This window comes from Echinops telfairi, unplaced genomic scaffold (assembly GCF_000313985.2).
Source record: "Echinops telfairi isolate 266 unplaced genomic scaffold, ASM31398v2 ScPeMD7_2291;HRSCAF=2852, whole genome shotgun sequence".
NCBI classification, from domain to species: domain Eukaryota; kingdom Metazoa; phylum Chordata; class Mammalia; order Afrosoricida; family Tenrecidae; genus Echinops; species Echinops telfairi.
This window is the reverse complement of record NW_022106189.1, coordinates 8,577,788-8,594,161: the sequence shown is the minus strand read 5'-3', so window position 1 is coordinate 8,594,161 and position 16,374 is coordinate 8,577,788. Positions and strand designations below refer to the sequence as shown.

General features: G+C 39.5%; 2 protein-coding genes across 6 annotated transcripts in view; one reads left to right on the top strand and one right to left on the bottom strand.

Moving 5' to 3' along the window:
- The window catches only part of PHKB (phosphorylase kinase regulatory subunit beta), a 230,101-nt gene extending 223,622 nt beyond the window's left edge, over positions 1–6,479 (bottom strand). For 3 of the 5 annotated variants that reach the window (XM_004704694.3, XM_004704693.3, XM_045293619.1), the window contains exon 1: positions 5,521–5,611. In XM_004704694.3, coding sequence (XP_004704751.1) covers positions 5,521–5,596 — 76 coding nt within the window. In that variant the 5' untranslated portion in view covers positions 5,597–5,611. Of the gene's footprint in view, positions 1–3,222; positions 3,336–5,520; positions 5,612–6,417 lie in introns of those variants that run through there. The other 2 variants (XM_045293618.1, XM_045293617.1) reach the window with 2 other exon arrangements.
- ITFG1 (integrin alpha FG-GAP repeat containing 1) overlaps positions 5,890–16,374 on the top strand; it is a 237,140-nt gene continuing 226,655 nt past the window's right edge. Inside the window, exons 1-2 of the mRNA XM_004704695.4 lie at positions 5,890–6,112; positions 7,640–7,712. Coding sequence (XP_004704752.1) covers positions 5,905–6,112; positions 7,640–7,712 — 281 coding nt within the window. The 5' untranslated portion in view covers positions 5,890–5,904. The remainder of the gene's footprint in view (positions 6,113–7,639; positions 7,713–16,374) is intronic.

Here is a 16,374-nt window from a genome sequence, read left to right as displayed (position 1 = left end):
TGGAGAGAAAATGTTTTGAGAAACGATGCACAAATGCGTTTTACACAATTGATGTATGTATGGATTGTGATAAGAGTTGTATGAGCCCCTAATAAAATGATTAAAAATAAATACTCTCCTATAATAATGTCCAAGAAACTATATCATGAAAACAAATCACTTCTACCTTAAATGCCATATTTCAAATAAATAAATAAATGCAATAAATGAGTATTTCTTATTTTAACACTACTAAATTGTAAACATTTCTTTATACTCTTACTAAATTTTAGCTAAAAGAACCAAAAGGAAAGCACATATAATTAAATGAGTTTGTAAGTAATACATCTTTAAAATGAAATACTGAAGCTTGCTATTTTTTGTTTTTGCAGCACTCCATTTTGATATAATAATATGCATTGGAAAAGATACTTCAAACACTCAACTTAATGTTAAAGCACAGTTCTTGGGCTTTAAAACTTCTGGAACTATTGATGTATAAAAACATATCTTTAGCATTCTATATCCCAATTACTATTGAATGGCTTTGCCAATGCTGAAACCCACCAGGTCCTTATTAGGAAAGCCAAGAAAGAAAGATGCTTAAAGCCTGATGCCTAAAAAGAAAAAAATCAGTCCAAAGACATATATTCTCCTTTTAGTCCAAATATGAAACCTAAAATAAGTTGATATTGTTACGCATTGCTATTTTATCATTGAGAAATGGCAACTGAAGAATCATTGTTTCTCCTTAAAGTATAAGCTTTGCTTTCTGTTTGTGATCTTTCCTAAATTGTTGCCTATTTCTTTTCTTAGCAATGTTCTTCCCCATCCCTGGTGGTGTAGTGGTTATGCACTGAGCTGTGATCTGGATGGCTGGTAGTTCAAAACCAGCAGCAGCTTGTTACAATTGATGTATGGATTGTTATAAGAGGTGTCAGAGCCTCCAATAAAATGATCTTTTAATAATATTAATAAGACAGCAGCAACTCCCCGGGAGAAAGAGAGGGCTTTCTTCTCTCATAAAGCATTACAGTCTCAGACACCAATAGAGGTACCTGTGAGTCAGTGTTGATTGACTTGATGACAGCGAGTTCAGTTTGGGTTCATCGTAACAACACAGGAATTAAAGTATAGATGAAAATAAGGAAGGGAACCACTTCTGAGCTATAGTTAGTCCACAAAAGTTTCAGTCGGGCCATCTAACTGAGAAACAACAAAACCACATGGAAGAAGCACACCAGCCTGTAAGATGACAAGGCGTCGAAGGGATCAGGTATCAGGCATCAAAGACCAAAAAAAAAAAAAAATCATAGCATTGTGAATGAGAGGGAGTGCAGAGTGGGGACCCAGGGCCCATCCAGGGGAAATTGGACATCCCCTTGCAGAAGGGCTGCGGGGAGGAGATGAGCCAATCAGAGTACAGTGTAGCAATGATGAAATACACAATTTTCCTCTGGTTCTTAAATGTTTCCTCCCCCCCACTATCATGATCCCAGTTCTACCTTACATATCCGGCTGGACAGGAGGATGTACACTGGCACAGATAGGAACAGGAAATACAGGGAATCCAGGACAGATGAACCCCTCAGGACCAGTGGAGAGAGTGGCAATATCAGGAGGGTAGAGGGAAGGTGGAGGGAAGGTGAGGGAGAAAGGGGGAACAGATGACAAGGTCTACATATAACCTCTTCCCTGGGGGATGGACAGCAGAGAAGTGGGTGAGGGAGACGTTGAATGGTGTAAGATATGATAAAATAATAATAATTTATACATTATCAAGGGTTCATGGGGAATGGGGAGCAGGGAGGGAGGGAGGGAGAAAAAATGAGGAGCTGACACCAAGGGCTCAAGTGGAAAGCAGGTGTTATGAGAATGATGATGGCAACATATGTACTAATGTGCTGGACACAAATGATGTATATACGGATTGTGAAGAGTTGTATGAGCCTCTAATAAAATGATTATTAAAAAAAGTATTGTACATGTTCAGTGATGGGATTCAAATAATTTAACAGTTTGCTGTCCTAATGACCATTTAAGTATTAAAAATATACTGGGGGAAAAATGTTTCACAGTCATAGTTTGGATGGGCTCATCTGACATCTAACCATATATGGATCCTAAGAATTAAATGGTTTGCTTCATATATATTAGAAACAATGCAGGATAGCAGTAGGTGTAAGACATGAAAAAAATAATTTGTAAATTATCAAGGATTCATGAGAAAGAGAGGGTGAGAGAGGAAGGGGGAAAATGAGGACTTGATACCAAGGGCTCAAGTCAAAAGAAAATGTTTTGAAAATGATGATGGCAACATATGTACAAATGTGCTTGACGCAATGGATGTATATATGGATTGTAATAAGAGCTGTAAGAGTCCCCAGTAAAATGATTTAAGAAATAAAAAAGGAAACAATGGAACATCTTGCCAATGGGCTTTTTCTAGTATTCAAACATGTAACAGTGTTCTAAATGGCCCAAGTTAAGCCAGGATATACAGGAAAAGGCCCTAGAGATTATGATTTAATTTCATCACTGCAGTCATTTAACAAACCCATTTCTTCCTCTGTATATTGACACAGATGCATTTAAAAGGCATATGTTCATAATGGAAATTCATATATGGATAATCCTGGGTCCATGACCCTCCCAGAAATTGGTTTCAAAATAATGTACATTCACCTGAGCAGGAATTCAAAAGACTTACCAACCTGGTTAAAAGTCTATTGACCAAAGTTTCCTTCAGCCCTCCCATGAAGAAGCCATAGGAGGGTGCATTGAAATATACACGTTTCATAACTTGGTGACAATGGCTTCACCCCTGTAACCTGTTTTCTATCTATGCAAATATATGAGTAATACCTACATATTTCATAGGGAAGTGATAAACCATTGGAACTCCTGGACGTTGGCCAACAGTTTACTTTATAAAAGTTGTTTCCATTATTCAAGAGAACAAAAGCGATTTAAAGAGCTGTGTTATATATGCATTTGATAATTGAGGTTCCTAGAAACAAAGACTGAACTGCCTCTGGTCAAACCTGGACCCTCTGCGTGATGACATGATAGGCCACATTTGAAATACAGTGCCAACTTGAGCCTAACAAAAGCAGAAATGGTACTCAGGCTCGAGTCTACCAAAGAAATAAGGCTAAAATGATATTTGAAGTGACATAAACCTTTAGGGAGAAAAGGGTTTTAAAAAGTACTAAGTGACCCTTTTAGGGCCTACACACTTACCAGACCTTAAAAGTGTAGGCGACGAGAAGACAACCACATCGGGTGAGCTGGCCATTTCAAATGGTTGATTCTAATCACAAGTGTTGCAGGCTAAACTACGGCAATTTTCAAAACTGTTTAGTGAAGGTTAGAAGCAATCAGCGTTAGATTAATTGAAAGCAGTATGAGCAGTTATTAACATGATGCAATGCATAACAAAGACAATAATTATGGTTCATTATCATTTCATTTTCTCTTTTAAGGCTTGCAAATTTGATTCTCTAAATTTGATAAATTACATTTGCTAACATGCATGAGAGAGGAAATACATACTATTCACTTTAGCCTTACATAAAAGTAAAATTCTCTATTGTTCAGTCAAGTGATTATGCTACTATGTAACAATGCTCAGAATTCTGCAGTAGAATCTACACCAAAAACAGCTTAGTACATTTTTCAAATGAAACTGTTTATATTTTTTCCTAAAAGTAACGAGCAGAATCACATTGTTCTTAGTGATATATGTAGCAATTGATTCACTCAATAGGCCGTTTTAAGTCTATACTTCAGTTATAATTCTACACTCAGTTATCAGGAGAATCTAAAACTTCAAGCACAACTATAAATTTGGAGAAATTATTTCAATTGGTAGGTCTTCTACTAATAGATATAAACTTAATAAAACTTCCAACACTGGTATTACGAGCTTTTATGCACTGCAGTTAAGTGACTGAATTCAATGATTTCAATACTTTGACATTTTTTTCTAAATTCTGAAAAAATTCAAAGCTCACTGCTATAACATATTTCATAAGAAACAAAAGCTGTACTTATAAAAAAGCTGCCTGGTGCTGTTGTCCAGTGTTGGATAGCTATCCACAAGGTCCATGGTTCAAACCAACTGTCCACAGAGGAAATTGGGGCTGTCTGATTCTGTGAAGACTTACAAGCTCAGACACCACATCCAGGGACAGCATTAACGAGTCAGAATGGGCCCGATGGCAGAGGACTGGATATGTGATTATTAAAGGAAAAGAGGCTTTGCTTATCAAAGGGGAAAACGTGTGTCAAGGACAGAAAACGCACAGTTCTCTATTAGAAAACTGATTACTTTCTTGTCTAGATACATTCAATCTGGTAACACATTTTGTAGTACACACAGCCACAAATTTCTAGACATATGTGTGGAATTTTAGAAGAGTGCATAACAAAAGTACAAGTGACAACTCCAAGTAATTGAATTAACTCAAATATTCTCAGGGCTACTTTACAGAGGTTTTTCCCTCTCTTATTTAGCAGGTGATTTAACCCAAGTAAAGACATGCAATTTGGGGGAAGTTTAAAAACAATGAAACTGGCAATAATGATTGGCTGAAATTCTCCTGTATGATTTATGAAATAATATACTGTCACCAATTTTTAAGGGCAGCATGCACAACAGATAACTACAACCTTAATACATTGATAACCGGTAAATATAAAGGGAGCAATTAACTGAAAGTAAAAAACGCCAGACCAAATGTAAAATTAATGTTCCTAGAATAATTTTCTTGTGGTGCTCCTGAATTAACAATAGTCTTTTAGAGATCCTTAAGACGTGTCATCCAAACACCTTTCCTTTTTATAAGTGCATTTTGATCAAATTTATTTCCAGTTAAGAATAGGGAAATTTCAATCTCAGCTCTTGGATCAGTACCCAACCCCAAGTGCTAACTTCAAGTCATGACTTTGCAATTTGAAAAAGTTATTTCGGGACACTTGAACCGAGTAACCGCATTGGGACATAGGCTTTCAGGCATGGGGCTAGGGAGCTGCAACTCAAAACGACATGCCCTGGGATCGCGTGCCCAAAAAAGGTGCCAGCTTCCTTCAGAGCCCTAAAGTTCGCTCATGTGGTCCTCTTCAAAGTTCTAGACCCTTCGATTTCTGCTAAGGCTAAGAATTCCTGGGGAACGTAAAAGAAAGTTGCGAAATAAGCAATGACCAGCTAGCAGGTTTCTAGGGGCAGAGAAGAATGAAGCGACTGACTTTTGCGGACGGACACACACCACACATTCCCTTTCCAGGGAGGTTGAGGCCGCCCGAGTCTCTAAAGGAAAGATTTCGGGAGGTGCGACTGCTTTTTGAGGGGCACACAAGCGGCGTGCGTTGAGACAAGCCCCTAGTTCTACAGGTGGGGGTAGAGTCAATGGAACAATCACCCGGCCGCCGCCAGCTTTCTAAGGGACCCAACTTCAAGTCCAGGTTCGCGCTAGCCCAGGGCGCTAGAGGGAGGACCACCCGCGGGGTGGAGGCAGGCCGCACCCTAGTCACTCTAACCTGAACGCTTGGCCCGAGCTCTCCGCTCCAGGACCCTCCAGCTCATTTCAGCCATGAGCCCCGCGGCCCCCGCCATCTCGCCCCGGCGGATACTTTGTAGCCAGCCGAGCCGGGCCGCCAGTCAGCAAAGGCGGCCACGCCCCGCCCCCCGCGCGACAGCGTCGAGAGGCGGGCCAGCCGGAAGTGAGCGCGAGAACCAGCTTGAAGTTTTGCTACACGGCCTCCCAAACGTCAGAAGAGCTGCCCACGGGAAGGCGGCGAAAAAAGCCCAAAGCAGCCCGTGGCGCGTCGGGGTTGCTCGTTTTCGCTCTCGGCCAGTGGCGCGGCGCTTTACGGCTGCCGTCAAGCACGCTCTGGCCGGAGGGCGGGGGCCGAGGCGCTGCCATGGCGGCGGCGGACCGGCTCCGGGGCTCCTGGGCGGTGCCGGCGAAGCTGCTTGCGGGGCTCGCGCTGCTCGTGGTCGGGCCGGCCCCCGCGCGGGCGCTGCACAACGTCACGGCCGAGCTCTTTGGGGCTGAGGCCTGGGGCACAGTTGCGGCCTTCGGAGACCTCAACTCCGACAAACAGACGGACCTCTTCGTGCTACGTGAAAGTCAGTGCTTCTCCGGCCTTCCCTCTGCCTACCACCCCTGTGTTCCACCCTGGTTCTCCATCCCTCCACCTAGCGACAGGACCTTCTGCATTTCCCAGACCCTTATGTTCTCTCCCTGGCCCCCTCTCCCTACTCTCCAGCATCCTTGACAGCTTGGCCCTGCTCCAACCACAGGGTCCGATCCAGCTACCCCCATAGTTTGACGTACCTCCAGTGTCTTGGCGACGCCTAGTTTTGTTTTGTTTTTACCTGAGAAGCCTGCGGCCTTCACCCACCCACCCTCTTCGCCCCGTGCAATCACTCACCTTACAAATCCCTCTGTAGCTTGCTGTATTCGCTCCAAAAGGCCCGCCCCTTCCTTCCAGTTTGCTGTATTGTCCCAGAGCCCCACTCCCCTTGGGTGAACAGGAAGAGATGCAGCTTGAGTGACTTACAGGATACAGGAGCCTTCTTCCTGCTTAGCTACTTAACTAACCCACACGCCCCAGCTTTCTCTGAAGCTCGTGTCCTTCCAAGGCCCTGAACATTCCACAGCACTTAGAAGGCCTTTTGATGGGCCATTGATAAAACCCCAGTGTCTCCTGGAAGCATCTCCAAACTGCAGTTTCCTCGCTCCCAAGCTGCTTATTAGTCTGTGTGTGCACCAGACCCCACCTCGCTTTTCCCTGTGTCACCTTTGTTACCCTGTAGCCTCCCAAACCCTTACTTTCACTGCCAACCTGTGGTTCTTGAAAGTTCTTTGCTTTAACTGTCATTCCATGCTGTCAGTGGTTCTTACTGTTTGTTGTTGGGTACCCACAAAAGCAGGGGCTGCTTAAGATCAAGGACACAGAGAAAGTAAATTAAGAGTTGACACAGATCCTGACAGACAGGATTCTGGGAGCCCCTTCAGAACTCTAGAGTCTTGCAGGCCTTGGATATTTTCCCTATTTGTATGAGTCAGTGTCAAATTTCATAACATCTGTACACAGACACTTTAATGATGGCCCCTGGTTGGGTTAAACAATTTCATATCTATCCCAGTGAAAGCTCATTGTGCATCAACCTGAGGGATGATTCCATCTGAACAGCACAACAAGCTTGGAGGTTTCAACTTTTCCTATGTCTATGCTTAATCCTGTTCTTGTTACTGGTCAGATACCTACATTGGGAATCCTTTGTGTCTTTGGTAAACAGCCTTAAAGGGGGCTGTATTGTTAGGTTTGGGGACAATAATGGCTCCAATAAAGCTAAAAGACATGTTCACACATGGTTCTTTTAAGTCATCAAATTTGGCTTCAGTTTCTCTGAATCCCACTAAGTTATTCAGTGTTCACGCTGCTTGTTTCTCTGTTGCTTTGAACATTAATCTTGTGATGTGCTGTCTGGAGATCCCATATCATTAGGCCTATAGAACTATCCTTGAGAGAACAAATAAACAGGAGTAGAATAATTTCCTGTGGAGAACAGTACCTCAAAAGCTTGTAATCACTGATTGGATTTCTTAATGGGAACATATTTCTAATGTCAGGTATTCATTTATTTTAGGAAATGATTTAATTGTCTTCTTGGCAGACCAGAATGCTCCCTATTTCAAGCCCAAAGTAAAGGTATCCTTGAAGTAAGTACAAATATAATTGTTTCTGGGAAGTATTACTTGTTAGTGTAATAATGAGTATGCAGTATCTGGTTGGGTTGAATTGTATTTGAAATCAGTCTAACTCAACAGTGATTTTGTGACACAAACCACAAGTTTTTAAGTAGCAAGTAATTTGTTAGGAAAAATAGTGAAAGGACCAAAGTTGAAAGATGATTTAATTAGTAAATAAATTTTGAGTGGATTTTATCTTTTTTCTGTAAAACCGCCCTTCTTCTTGTAATCAGATATGTTTTCTGGAATGTATTGGGAATTATGCATCACCCTAGTTATGCTCATGGTAGGCAGATCATTCACAGGAGGCACATCAGATGAACTTGGCTAGGAGAGAATAGTATGCAGTGACCAAGAGGTCAATGAGTGCTATTCTAATTCTTTTTTTATAATCGTCTGGTAGTCTGTTTTGTTTTGTTTTAATCATTTTATTGGAGGCTTATACTACTCTTATCACAATTCATACATACATCCATTGTGTCAAGCATATTTGTACTTTCTTTTTTTCTTTTTAAAATAATTTTATTGGGGGTTCTTACAACTCTTATCACAATCCATACTTACATTCGTTGTGTCAAGCACATTTGTACATTTGTTGCCATCATCATTCTCAAAACATTTGCTTTGGACTTGAGCCCTTGGTATCAGCTCCTCATTCTCCCCACTTTAGACAGTTTGTTAAGGTAAGTTTTAAAGGACTTTAACTCAAACTTTTAAAAAAAGTTTTTTGAGATCTGAATTTCAGAAATATTTGAATAATAGCTCTTTTCTTTTAATAAAGCTGACATTTTATGAAAAACTCAGTTACCATCAACCATAAAGAGCCAATATAGTTTTGAAACAAGAAGCAAGATTGATTGCTATCAGAGTAAAAGGAGGAAGAGATGAACCAGCTTAGGCTAGTGTGGCAGCTTCCAGAAGGTCATGGGACTTGAACTTGACTTAGTTGTTGTTTCAGTTGAGTCAGTTTTAGAGTTAATGAAATTTAGATTGGAGTGCTCAAGGTTGGTGGCATAAACTTAACAATGTATAGATGTAAATACATCATTTTGTAGGAGGGGGCCTGAAGATTTGCCTGTCAGAAGTAGGGAATACACTTTGGAGAGCATTAGGGTAGGAAGGCGAGATAAAAACTGTATGGTGGCCTTCACAGATAATAGAAAGAAGAGTTTGAACTTGATCCTGTTCAGTGGAGGTGAATCATTTCAGGTTCTTGTTCAAAGAAGAGATAGTGAAAACTATATTTTAAATTGATAGTACTTACTTACTGTGTATGATGAATTAGATGAAAACTGTGTGAAAGCGCCTTTTGGAATTATGAATCTTTGGACTCTACAATACTTAACCTCTAATAGATGTTTTAAAAAGAAGAGCCTTGAATTAGAACATGAGAGGAATGTTATAAATGGATAAAAAGTCCCTTGAGAAGTATTCATGGGTACTAGGTGCCAGCATGCATGGGGTAGGGAAGGAACAGAAATTGATAAATATCATGTAAGAACTGGGCAGGGGGGTGGGGGGGAAACCCTAGAAGTGATTATTTTTGGAAGATTAGGAGTTAAGGACATTTATGGGATATAAAAGGCTTGAGTTTTACTTACTTTAAAAAAAACTAAAATTTTATAAACTTTGGTTTTATTTCAAGTGTTTTTCAAAGTAAAAATAACTGTCCTTTACCCTTTCCACCCCCACTCCTCTATTTCACTTTCAAATATATTAACTAATAAAAATTTTAGCTGTTTCTTCTCATAATTTTCCTATTTTCAACTAATATACTATAATTCTGATTTATTGTCTTTAAAATCATCACTTGGTTTTTATAAACATGCATAGGTTTTAAAAAACAATTTAAAAAATTTTTAAACAAGTTTTTTAATTTAAACCTCTGCTATTGAGGCAATTCCAACTCATAGTGGCCCTAGAGGACATACTGAAACTGATAGATTCCAACTATTTATCTTGCAGTTAGTAGCCCGACACATAACTCACTGTGCCACTAGGGCTCCTTACATAAGGATTCAGCCCTTTTATATTTTATTCATTTTTTCTTAAATTTCTGTTGTCAGTCATCTCTGCTTATATTTTGACCATACACGTTCTGTTTACTTCAGAATCTGTACAATTGCAATATATTTATTTTGCCTATTGTATAGTTTTTCCCATGGAAGTAGATGATTGCTTTAAAAAAAAATAGGTTTCCTCTGCATATTTCTGTAATTTCTTTGTAAGTATTCTACTTGTCATCAGTACATGGCAATGTGTTAGGTTTTTTTATTCTTTTTTGTTTAATTCAATTTATTGGGGCTCATACAATTCATCACAATACATAGATCAATTGTGTAAAGCACATCTATACATTTGTTGCCCTCATCATTCCCAAAGTTTTTTAATTCTTTGTTTGATCCCTAGTTTCTTCGATTCTGTGCTAACTGCTATCTTTAGTTGTTTCAGCCTTCAGGAAATTCCCCCCAAAAGGATGTATAGTGGGTGCTTGCATATCCAAAACCTCTTTAGACTCACTATCAATAGTTTGGTTTGCCAATAATCTTCTACTTCCTGCAGTATTGTTGAAAAACCAAATGGTATTCTTCCTCCTATTACTTCAAATATGACTTGTTTTAATTTTGAGAGCTATTAGTCTCTTCTTTATTCCTTTTGTGCTAAAATTTTGCGAAGTGCCCTAGTATGGTTTCTTTTGCGTTCATTTTTCTGAGCCCTTTGAAGCTCAATCCTTGGGATTTTATGACATTCTCTCTTATTGTATTTTTTTGATAAATTTTTTTGTTCCCATGAATTCCTATCAGTTAGTTATTAGATTGCCTAACTTCATCCTTAATCACTTTTATCTTATCTGAGTTTGTTTTGTGTCTTGGCTTGGTTTTGTCATTTTGTTTTATTTTTCTTTTCTAGAGTTTTTTATTAACTTTTATCTTCCATGCTTTCTATTGACTTTTTAATTTTAACTGTCATATTTTTACTTTGCAAGAACTTTTCTCTGTGTACTTATTCTTTTCTAAAATACTATTCTTTTGTATTTTCTACTCTTATGCCCTTAGGGATCCCTGGTGGATGAGTGACTTACACATTGTACTGCTAATTACAAGAACAGTAGTTCTAAATCACCATATGTTTCTTGGGAGAAAGATGAGACTTTCTACTCCTGTAGAGTTAAAGGAGCCTTGGTGGTATAGTGGTTACACATTGGGCTGTGATCCACATGGTCTCCACAGGAGAAAGACTGGACTTTCTACTCCTGTAAACAGTTACAGCCTTGGAAACCCATGGTAGGCGCAGGCCACTACGAGTCAATATTGACTCGATGGCACTGAGTTTTTGGTTTTGTTTTTTTGCACGGTGGTTTTTTTTTTAAGTCTCAGAAATCCGACCCCCACCCCCCTCCCCCACCGGCCTCGCCCTGGCGCCCCGGGCCCGCCGCCCGGACGCGAGAAGTGGGTAGACCAGCACCCGCCGAGAAGGGCTCTTGTCCTCCCGGTCGCCGCTAGGGGCACCACCGGCAGTCAAGCATGCAACCTAAGCGCGACAAAGACAATTAGATGCTGCTAAGTTGGATGCGATGGATTTGCTTCCAACAGAGGGCACCCCTGGGGCTGCCGCCCTGGTGGAGGTGGTGGTGGTTCTGCTGCTGCACGATTGCACTGACTAAAGCGTGTTTCAAGGCACTCCTGAAACTTGACCAGGTGGCCCTGGTACTGTTTTTGGTTTTGTTTTTTTGCACGGTGGGTTTTTTTTTTAAGTCTCAGAAATCCACAGGGGTAATTCTACCATGTCCTATAGGGTTACCAATGGCAGTGAGATTTGGTTTGGTTTCGTTTATGTCCTGAGGGCATTATGATTAGCAAATTTAGTTCCTAATGAAAGGATATTGGTTTGAACACACCAGCCAATCCCTGAATGAAAGATGGCTTGCATGTCTTGCAGTGCTTGCAGATGCTTCCATAAAGATTTACAGCTTTGGATCACCTGTGAGTCCGTTCTCTGCCTTGTAGAGATGCTGCTATGAGTTACAATGGAATGACTCAAAAGCAACATTTCTGCAAAGTTTTGAAGTCTTCTGTTTTCTCCATTATCTCTTAATTCCTCCAGCTTCCAGCTGTTTGTTTTGACTTTGCTTTAATATTCATAATTTTCTTTAAAGATCAAATGTTTATTCCTATTTATGAGTAAAGCACTGCAAAGCTTTATGCAAGAAAGCACGATGACACCTGTCTACTGTCTCTTATCCTTTAGGTATATTCCTAGTTGGCTAACATGCTAGGAATAAACTATTCTTTGTGGACTGGTGGCTTAATGGGTTATACATTGGTCTCGTAACCACAGGGTCAGCAGTTCAAAGCCACTAGCCAGAAGATAGATGAGGTTTTCTATTCCTATTGAACAGAAACCCACAGAGACAGTTCCACATTGTCTTGTAGGGTCACTATTAGTTGGAATTGACATGGTAGTGAGTTTGGTGTCTTTGGTGTTTAGTTTAAATTCTCATCCTTAGCTTCTGCTATACTTAGAATAAACTTAGTTTCTGCCTAGCTGAGCCAGAAGAAGGGACCATACTTCAGAATCTAGGCTTTAAAATAAACCCATTTCAGATCTGTTCCTCACTCTTGCCTTCCAATATTTCTGATAACTCCAAAATTGAGGCCTCTCAAGAGTTCTTCAAGGAAAACCACTCCCTTTTGACCCTTTTCCACTGGGAACTTTAACTGCTAATTAAAAGGTAGGGGTCTGAGTCCAGCACTTGAAACCTATGGAACACAATTCTGCTCTAACACACATGACATCGCTATGAGTTGGAATTAACTTGAAAGTAACTGGTTACCATGTATGTGTACTGTAGCTCATCATTTTTAAAGATGATATTTTCCCTGTAAAAGTTCAAATGTTGTAATCCTCTGAAGAAACTGATGTTACCAAAAATATTTTAGTTGCAAATATATGTGTGTGTGTGTGTGTGTGCGCGCGTGTGTGCAATTATGATCAGTTTTAAAGGCTCATACAACTACATTTGAATTCCAGTTATTCCATTTAATTAGCTGGTTAGCCTTGGAAACTACTTAACCCCCCTGGACCTTAGTTGCCTAGACTGTTAAATGAAGATAACAGTACCTTTTTCAGGTTGTTAATATTAAATGAGACATAAAGCACTTGATAAAGTGGCTAGGATAAGTAAGTATATGCAGAATAACAAAATTACTACTGTCTTCCTTACTATGTTTATCACTTTCACATATATATATATGTCTTATAATGTAAATTTGTAGAGTTTTTAAATCCTATTTAAGACATAATTCATTGTCTAATTGGAAACTTGCTCTTTTTATTTGCTCTAGGAGAATTCAATGTAAATTAAATTTAAGGCCTATTTTTTTTAATTCAGTCACTCAGACAATAGTTTTACAGGACTTCAGGATGTTTACTTAAGTTTTCAAATTCAATATAATTTTAAGTATTTTGTGGATAAAATGGAGTCCTGCTGGCATAGTGGGTTATGCATTGCGCTGCTAACCCCACTAACCCACCAAGAGAGATATGAGTGCATACTCTGAAACATACACGCTCCTCTCCTTTCATACTGACTTGACTTTCCAGTTAGATTCACTTAGAACTTTTATAGGAGTGTCTATTGATTTGTGGTGACCTTATCACATGTTGTATTGCAGCAAATGAATAGTTTTCTCCCTTTCCCCCCTTCTTGAATGAGTGACCCCAGCTGAAATGAGCTTTCCTCTGTTGAAGAAGTTTTAAAGATGTATATATAATGGGGGTGGTATGGTTCATGGACATTAGGCAGGCTCTCTACCTCTTTGTTTTAGGCTAGATTAGAAGTTTATGTGACCTGAGAGCAGAAGCCTGCCTTCATCTTGGTGTTGTACTTATGGTAGTGGACTTTTGTGATTGACTAACTTCACTCAGTGTAATGGTTTCTAGGTCCATCTATGTCATGGAGTGTTTCGTGCTTTCATGTTATTCTCTTATGGAGATATTGTATACTTCTATAGATTTTGGTCATTAGACCTTGTCTGTTGTGTCACTGGTAAAAAAAATTTCCCCATCTATGGGCTCTCGTTTTACTCTCTTGATGCAGTCTTTTGATGTGCGTAAGTGTTTCATTTTAGCAGGTTCCAGTCATCTACTTTGTCTCACTGTGTGTGCTTCCTTTATTATACTACATAGTCTGTATGTGCCCTGCAACTGGGCCCGGAAGCTCGTGTTACTTTTCTCATTAATAACCCTGATAGCTCTGGGGTTTACATTTAAGTCTGTAATTCATTTTGACTTTGCTTTTGTGCATGTGGAGAAATAAGGGTCCTGTTTCATTCTTCTGCATATGGAGATCCAATTTTTCCAGCACCATTTGTTGAAGAGGTTGTCTATCCCATTTGATAGTTTTTAGTCCCTTGTCATAGCTCAGTTGCCTATAGCCAGATTCATTTACTTTTGGGGTTCTGTTCTGTCCTATTGGTCTTGTGTATCTATTGTTATACCCCTATCAGGTGTTAACTATGTGGCTATGTAGTGGGTTTTTCAGTCAGTTAGTACAAGGTCTCCTACCTGATTCTTCTTTTTCAGAAGTTCTTTGCTTCTCCTGGGTGTCTTTCCTCTTCATATGACGTTGGTAATTAATCATTGCATCTTTGGTCCATTTTAGACTGAAAATGTTCAAAAAATTATTCAATTTCTCTATCATTAACTTTACAGGTTTATACATAAATTTGAATAATAGTTGTATTGACTAGATTTCCTTGTATGTAGATAGATATCCTATCACAGACAGTGTTGTACTTCAAGATACATCATGAAATGTCCTTTTTGATGACAAATGCTATGCCTTTCCCTTTTTATTCTGTTATGTACAGCCTAGTAACTCATATGATTCTGTGACTCAAAATGGCCAATAGCAGTCCATTTCAACTCACGAGTGCTTAGGATATCATTTATTATGCACTCTTTATTTTTGAAGACTTCCAATTTTCCTAGAATCATACTCCACCCACGTCATTATGGGGGAATCAACTTTGAGACGGCAGCACTTCCTCAGAAATATTGTGGGTTCCTTCTGACTTGAGGAATTTTCTTGCGCCACTGTCTCTGATAATGATCTGCTACTATTCTGTTGCTGTTTTCAATTTGTGACAAGGTTTGATGCTATCCATAGGTTTTGAGGAGCTAATTCCTCTGAAGCGAAGCGAATTCATATTCCTCCCTTATACTCTAAGAAGTTCTGCTGAAGCCTGTTCAATTTGGGTGACCTTGTTGGTATTTGAAATAGTAACACAGGCTCTAGGAACACACAGTGACTACAATATGACAGACAGACAGACAAGTAGTAGATCATATTCTATAGACCCTTTTTTGAGCCTCATGAGAAAGAATGAATGAGGGCAATTATCTGTATGAGGGAAATATCCACATGTGTCCAAAATGGAGTTCACTGATTCATGGACCTGAAGCTAATTATAGATGATGGAAATTACCACAAGATCAAGATCACTAAGAAGTCAACTTATGGCAATTGCAGGTGGCACTACATAAATAGAGAAAGGACCGTAATTAGAAAAGTACATAATTGCAAATTGTTAAACTTTACAGGACTGTTTCTGGGGCATCTGCCGAGTGGTCAGGGTATGACTCGTGTCCATGCAGCACTAAGTCATAGCTACTAGAACCCTCACTCGATCATATGCAGTCTCTGCAATAAACCCTGAAGGACGTACCAGTTCTTATGCAAGCCCAAGAGCAAAACTGACCCACCTTGGGCTAGCCCAGGAGTTGTAATATACTTTTAAACATGCTCTACCTAAGGATAAAACTGCCCCTAGCTTTACTCCTGACTTGTCTAAGCGTTAGCCACATTTTTGGTTTAATGTTCAGAACGAACTTAAGAAAAGACTCAAAGTGGAGTCAGGGATCCTAATGTAGACTGAAGCCTCTACAAGCCAAGTGCTTTAGAATTTGAACTCTTAATACAATACAGTGATTCATAATAAAAAAGAGACACTAATTTGTGATGGCATTACAGTGTACTCACTTGTCTATGCCGAGAAATTTGAAAGACAGCAACTTAGCCAATTGACTCAAAAGATCCATATATGAGCCCATTTCAAAGAAAGGTGACCCATGGAACAATATCGCTGATAACATGAGCAAATAAAATTTTTCTGAAGATCATTGGGAACTGCCAGAGTGCCAGACCGGATTCATAAGAGGATGTGGAAAAAGGTATATCATTGCTGATATCAAGCTACATCTTAGCTCAAAGCAGAGAATACCAGAAGATGTTTCCTTGTGTTTTACTGACTATGCCAAGACATTTGACTGTATGGATCATAACAAACTACGGATAACCTTCAGAAGAATGGAAATTCCAGAACACATCATTGTGCTGCTGCAGAACGTATATACAGATCAGGAAGTAGATTTGCAGCAGAACAAGGGAATACTGCATGGTTTAAAATCAGGAAAAGTGTGCCATAGGATTGTATCCTCTGACCATACTTACTCCATCTATATGCTGAGAAAATCATCAGAGAAGCTGGATTATATGAAGAAGAATGCTTTTTCTGGATTTGAGGAAGGCTTCTTTTTTTTTTTTTTAATCATTTTATTAGGGGCTCAT